General features: G+C 38.3%; 1 protein-coding gene across 1 annotated transcript; it reads right to left on the reverse strand.

Moving 5' to 3' along the window:
• Positions 1-238: 238 nt before the first annotated feature.
• Positions 239-6615, reverse strand: LOC122653718 (protein NRT1/ PTR FAMILY 5.1). The gene is made up of 4 exons (XM_043847653.1): positions 6483-6615; positions 6030-6247; positions 4668-5230; positions 239-1190 (listed from the first exon to the last, which is right to left on the reverse strand). Exons 1-4 carry the CDS (start codon positions 6583-6585, stop codon positions 302-304), a joined length of 1773 nt encoding a protein of 590 aa, XP_043703588.1. The 5' UTR covers positions 6586-6615; the 3' UTR covers positions 239-301.
• Between the last annotated feature and the right edge of the window lie 610 nt (positions 6616-7225).

The following is a 7225-nucleotide window of genomic DNA, read 5'->3' on the forward strand; positions in this document are numbered from 1 at the left end:
AAATGGATAAAATATCCGATCTGTATCCGTGTCCACACTATCCGAATCCGTCCAAAAGCTAATCGGATGCGGATGCGGATATAGCACTATCCAAGCCAAATCCAATCCGTTTACATCCCTACCCATACTGGTGCAGATGCTACATAACCAGACATTGATCTCTTGCCATTTTTTTTAACACAAATACATTAACACTTAGACACCCAAAGGCCCAAACCCATTAGGGCGGCCCAGTTAGAATTTAACTTACAAGAAGCATCACACACATTACAAATATAATATCATACATTACCACTTCTAATTAAACCTGCAAACCTAAAGGAGTGGTATCTGCTAGAGCTCTTCCCTCCATTTGAACACATGAAGCATTACCATTGATGCCTTCAATCTCCTCTGTTTTATAGGTATACTTCTTTGATACCCACAAAAAAGCCCCTAAATTTAGGATTGAAATTACAAAAAGGAAACTATAATAGTAATCCAAGTGAGAATCATTCAAGTTGTTTCCAATCCAGCTTTTCTTCTCACCTCTCCCAGTTATCTTATCCACCATTGTAACAAGAAAGCTATTCAAGAAGTTCCCCACACCAATCCCACTAGTGAAGAATGTGGTTCCAAGGCTCTGCATATCTTGAGGAGATTGATCATAGAAGAATTCAAGTAAACCAATGCAATTAAACACATCTGCAATCCCTAATAAGATATATTGAGGTAGAAGCCAAAATATGCTCATTGGGACAATATCTTTGGCCATGATAATGTTGTGTTCCTTGATGACTTGCATTCTCTTTAGTTCAACAGCATAAGCTATCAAAGTGACTGCAACTTGAATCACAAACCCAATACCAAGCCTTTGGAGGAGAGTGATTCCACGCGGGTTACCGGTTTTGCGCCGCATGATCGGAACGAAGTAACGATCATACATGGGCACAGAGAATAGCATGGAGAGAGTAACAAAGCTACCAAGTGAAGCAGCTGGAATTTGGAAGTTGGGACCAAGGTTTCTTTCCAATGTTGTTCCTTGTTTGACAAAGAGGGTGTTTACCTGAGCCCATATGGTGCTTGGGATCAAGGTGACTAGCCAGATAAGTGTCATACCAAACACAAGCTTTGTTTCTTCAACTTGAGTAACAGTGCATGATGATCTTGTTGAGGTTGAGCCTTCTTTGATGGCAGCCTTATCAAGGAACCTACATTAACAAATGCATGAAACTAAGCAATCTATCTTCATGGGGATACTAATTGTTGATCTTTCTGATCAAGCGCATACTGTTACATTAAAATCAATTGGTGGTAGTGAGGGTGTAATTTTATTTCCTTATGCAAAATGAAAGACGTTGACTTTCTAGATCCAACATAATCAACAGATCGATTATTTATTTATTTTTTGAATTTCAAGTTAAAAAGAGAATTAATCCTGGACCCATTTCTGAAATTCAAAAACAAATTTATTTCTATTTCTAAATAGGAGAAGTTTTCCTTCATCTATGGGAAGAAATCTGGTGCGAAAATAGGTATAATAGCAGTCTGGGTCGAGGTAGGCCCAGCCTAGCTTACAAGTTTCCCAGTTAGTATCACTTTTGGGCCCAATAGGACATCATGAGAATTAGGGTGGACTAGGGCTGGTCAACGAAAGTTGGTGTGTACGACATATGGGAAAATTATCACCTCCAGTTTGTTGACCGGCCCAGTTCCCCAGTTCCTCTAATAGGGGGATGGTGGACCCCACCCGGGCAGGGTGTTTGGGCATGGGTAGAGAGGTCATTTCAGCCCCCCTTTGGTAGAGGAATTGGGGAACTGGGCTGGTCAGCAAACTGGAGGTGATAAAGATCCACGACATATGCATTATATTATATGTCCTGCAAATATAGAATGGTCCAATTGTTCATAAATGAGCTAAACCCACCACTGAAGTTGTAATGCTGATTCATTTTCTAGTATTTTGTGTTTTAAATTGTGTAACTAGGGGTGCAAGTTTGGTCATATAGGCCCGAACAGGGCCTGACTGAGATACCTGACCCTAAGGGCGGGGCAAGGTTGGAAATTTCTGGCCCTTAGTCAAGGTTGGGTTTGATCTGGGTTGAGGTCTCGGGCCCAGCCCAGCCCGAACCTGTATTAAGTTATATTGTAAAATATATATTGATATACTATATATATTATAAATTTTAAATGTCACTCACATTTTGTTAAATAATATATGATATATGAGATAAGTAGTGATAGTATATTTTATTATAGTGTTATTGTATATAAAATTGATAATTTTCTCCCTGACCCAGCCCAACTCAATCCAATCCATGCATCTCTCCCTTCCCCCACTCCATGATTAGGACCAATCGGGATCAGCCCAGTCCGACCCTAAGGGTGGGTTAGGGTTAGATTTTCCAGACCCTAAGTCAAGGTCGGGCTGAGCATGGGCCCGACTAAGGGGATTCATGGTTGGGCTGGGGTTTTAAAAACTCGGCCCAACTTGACCCTATTGGAGCCTTAGTGTAACTATGCACATTAATTTACAGATCAATTATTTACTATTGCAACTATTGGATATGGTATACTAGGATTTGGGCACCCTCTCCTTAATGGTTAGGAAAGTCCGGACGTGAAAATTTCATAAGTGAACCAACGAAATCGGGCTAATAGACCCTAAACCAACCCAAACCAATGTACATCTATCAAGAAAATACTTTACTGGCTTAACTTTCACTAAAAAAAACATAACTTTAATGGGAATAAGTGATTAACCAAGCAAACACATGATGGGCTAGGTCGGCCCCAAAGTAAATACAAAGTATGACTTGTGTAGTGACATATAATATAATGTAACCATGAAGGCCCATCCACAGACAAGAACCTTCAATGATTATCCATAGCAATAATATATATATATTTTGGTAAGGCATAGCAATAATATATACAATAAAAGAATATCTAGGTGACATCAAATCATTCCACATTGTACTAAGGTGTAGAAGAAAAAGCATCACAAATTTGCAGTTTCTAACAAAAATAAAATCAGTACTAAATATTCACAGCCATATATTTTATGGACTGTGGATGAGAACTCTTCAAGTGTATTTAAAACATGGAAGAGGGTTTTCTACAAGGGCTGGGTGAGAGCAAATCTACACACTACGACCAATGAGGGTTGAAAAATAGTGTCATCCATATAGGGTTTACATGATCAAAATAGAACTATTGATTACATGAGAACGGTATAAAGTATAGCAATCTTTTTCCTTTAAAACATATATTCATCTTTTCATTATTTTTGTTTTAATCCCAAAAGTTTATTTTTTATTTTTTATTTATTTTGTTTATGGTAAAAGGAAATCATTTATTGAAGAAATGTGAGAGTTCATGGCCGCCATGGATTGGAACTAGGCCACATTATCGCACACATTACCGATAGGGCCTTCTTTACCAAGGAGTCAATCATACTGTTGTACTTCCTCAAAATTAAGGTGAAATTATAAACTTCAAAAAATGAAGTAAGATGAACAATATCGTCCAGGATAGACTTCAAATGAAGAGGGAACATTGTGATTGGATTTTATCCTACTAAAAAAAATGTGTTATACTAAAAAGCAAAAAAAAAGAAAAAATTATAAATTAACACCTAAAGTAATATCAAAAGAAAATTCTTATATTTATATTCTCATAGTCTATATTAATGGTAAGCTTATTAAGTTTGTAGTGCTTCCACTAAGGCAAATTCACTATTCATCTTTCACTTTGGTCGGCCCAAAGTAAATACACAGTTTGCCTTGTGTAGGACCAGAGTAGTAAAATTGGGCCCATGAAGGCCCATCCACAGATAAGGTGGACCTTCAATGATTGTCCTTTGCAATTAATTTAAGATGAAAGAATATCCAACCAAAGGTGACATCAAATCATCCCACGTTGTACTAAATTGTAGAAGAAAAGGTATCACTAGTATAAATTAAATTAGTACCAAACATTCACAGCCATATATTTTATTGGATGAGAATTTTACAAGTGTATTTAAAACATGAGAGGGATAAATGACAAATTAAAGGGCAACACCAAATGGGGGTGTGTGTGTGACGTGGCATCATACAGTGGGGTGGAGGAGTCATTTCAAAAGGAGAGAAGAGAGAGATAGACACCGCAGACGTTAATTAGCTTTCAGTCTAACCACAGTTCACCCAATTTTTCCCTTTAAAATATAAAATAAAAAAGAACTCTATCCAGGAGTGTAGCCTACGTCAGTACTTCCATGAGTCTATCTCTTTTCTCCCCATATGAAAGACACCTATACCCCTTAGTTTTGAGGAGGTAAGAGATAGACACATGGGAGCACTGGCGTAGACCACACTCCCGGACAAAAAACTACTTCCCTAAAACATATAATCATCTTTTCATTATCTTTGGTTTGATCCCAAAAGTTCTTGAAGTCCTGATAAAAAGGGTTTTCAAAATCATTTGTAAATGTACTTATTATTATGTCATTTTCAAGAGTTATTATTGTATTGTATTGCATGCAAGTGCACACGAGAATAATAGAATTTTATCCTACCAAAACAAAAGATGTATTATTACTTAAAAACATATATATATATACATAAATTATTTAACACCTAAAGGAATGTCAATAAGAAAATCTCTATATTTATGTTCTCATAGTATTAATTGTAAGTTTAAGTTACCTAAAGGACGGGGTATGATGAACCCGCCGTTTTCCATTGATCATGTAATGTTGTGGTTCAAGCTCGTGTAGTTGAGAAGGATCAGTAGGGAGTCGTAGAAGTTTGCGATTGACAAAGGCAGTGATCAGAACTCGGAATAAATCCCTTGCAGGGTTCTTGTTCATCCTAGCCTTGTGCCTGTAATTTTGTGTCCCCATATAGAAGATGAAGAGTGATAGTATAAGACCAACTGTAGGGATTCCATAACCCAATCCCCAACCTAAGTTCTCTTGGATGTAGACAAGTCCCATTGTAGCAAAGAGAGCACCCAAGAAAGAGCTAAACATCCACCAATTGAAGAATGAGGCTTTGAGCTTCTTCTCATGTGGATTGAAATCATCAAATTGATCTGCACCAAATGTGGATATATTTGGTTTTGTTCCACCTGCTCCAATTGCTATTATGTAGAGAGCTGCATAGAAGTATATGATTTGTGAAGCTGAAGCTTTGTTGTTGCAGATACTATTTGCACAAGTTGGCTTTAGGGATTTAAGTGAGACTGCCATTGTCAAGAGTACCATTCCCTGTTTATAAAATTTTGTCCTTGGCATTAGAATTAGATAGAAAGAATTGAAGATCCCTTCAAAAAGAGATTAAAAAGGTAACTTTGTGGAGAAACTATTATATAGTGAAGTCTTTTCAGTGTCAATTTTTCAAGGACAACCCAAAATAAGAGGTTGTGACAGATTGGGTGAATCTTATTCCCACTCTCTCTCTCTCTCACCCCAACTTGAAACCTATGCTCATGCCCATGCATATTTAATTGGTGGGCCAGAAGATGAACAATGGCACAAAATTCCATGTTAGCCATTAATTAAAGGCGGTGGATGGTCAGTGGTCACCACCCTGACACCAATTCACTGATTTTATGATGAACCCCCAAAAACAAATTTTCATGGCCAAGAAAATTTCAAGGGCTTGTTTCCCATAAGGGTGTCAAAACTTAAACTGAACCGGTCATATCGGCCCAGCCTTATTCGATTGAGCCTGATTTAAGCCAGATCGATAGCTTATCGGTTCAGTGTCAGTTTACAGGTTAGAGTACCATTCAGTTTTGGTTCGGTTCAATTAAACCGACGGATCATCGATTGGCCTGATCGATAAGATCAAACCGAACACTGAAACCAACCCCGAACACTGAAAATCCTACCAAATTCTTACCCAAAACTAATCTATACCCGTTTTAAATCGAATTGAATCGATCCCAAGTCCAACCCAAACCAAACCGCCGGATTGACACCCTTATTCAGACAAGAGGAAGATTGTTGGGAGAGAGAAGGGGAAATAGTATATAGAACAGTGAGATTAGAAGGAATGAATTACCAGAACATAAATGAGGGAAGAGATAGTGAAGGTCCAAAAACGACCCACGTAAGAGTCTGCAATGTAGGCACCAAGGATAGGTGTTATCCAAACTGATCCAGACCAGTTATTCACATTTGTCACAGAAGAAACTGTGTCTTCATGAAGCTGTGTTGTCAAGTAATTCACTAAATTTGAAGCTATTCCATAGAAAGCCATCCTCTCGAACGCTTCATAACCTGCAAAAATTTCTCCAAATGAACACTTAAAATGGATTAAAGAGAAGAGAAAGTGTTATCCTGGAAGCAGCTTCCAGTTTAAGTAGGAGAGAGAGGGTATTACATATCACAAAAAAAGAAAATTATGGAGGAAATATCCGTAATTAAGGTTAATATGGAGTATGGTGTATGGAACACTTAATGAACCCCATGCATACGCATCAGGTTTGATAGGGTTAAAGTATACTATACTTACCAACGAGAAAGGCACAGGCCTTCCATTTCCCAGTTCGAGAGGCAAGTACCGGACGTCCCTGAAGATCGACCGACCCATCTTGAGTGTAATCTTTGGCTTCCATGTGTTTGTGTGTATGTGCGAGAGAGAGAGAGAGAGCGTGTGGATAAGAGAGAAAAAGAAAGTGTCTGTGAGAGAGAGACAAAGAAGGAAGAAAGAAAGAAGAGAGAGAAAGAGAGAGAGAGAGGGTTTCCCGCTGGAATTGAGATGCCAGAGTTGGCTATAAGTAGGCAACGCAGCAAGCAGTGGTGTTGGTGTTACTAATTTTTCTTTTCCCTTTTTTTTTTAATTTTTTTATTCTAGATACAAAGATGATAGAATGGATCAAGTGTACGTACCAACAGGTGAACGTGAAGTTCAGAGTCAATCATGTTTTAATTTTGTTTTCATAAAAACCCCTCCTCTCCTTGTAAATGGTAAAAATAGTACAGATGGTTGGCTCTCATAGGTACATCGACCTGTTGGTACGTGCAAAGGGATCGAACTCCAAAGATTATGGTGCTAATTAATCATGTGGGTGAGTGTGGCTCTTGTGCGTGCACAAGAGCCAATGAGAACTCACAAGGAAGCATCAACGGGAACAATATTTCGTATTTCATGGAGGCAAGATGGTCATTTCACCACGCTTTCTCATAAAGAGCATAATCCCTTAAACAGCCAAGCAATCCCCCTCCCAAAATGTTGATTGTCTATCTAGAAGTGCG

Source organism: Telopea speciosissima, chromosome 3 (genome assembly GCF_018873765.1).
Source record: "Telopea speciosissima isolate NSW1024214 ecotype Mountain lineage chromosome 3, Tspe_v1, whole genome shotgun sequence".
Classification (NCBI taxonomy): Eukaryota; Viridiplantae; Streptophyta; class Magnoliopsida; order Proteales; family Proteaceae; genus Telopea; species Telopea speciosissima.

What these genes read in the sequence shown, in the direction of transcription:
- LOC122653718 (XM_043847653.1), bottom strand. Translation starts at nt 6,585, where the DNA reads ATGGAAGCCAAAGATTACACTCAAGATGGGTCGGTCGATCTTCAGGGA. An exon ending in GGCCTGTGCCTTTCTCGTTG is followed by an intron (nt 6,248 to 6,482) that starts GTAAGTATAGTA and finishes AAATTTTTGCAG; the next exon opens with GTTATGAAGCGTTCGAGAGG. An exon ending in CATCATACCCCGTCCTTTAG is followed by an intron (nt 1,191 to 4,667) that starts GTAACTTAAACT and finishes TTGTTAATGTAG; the next exon opens with GTTCCTTGATAAGGCTGCCA.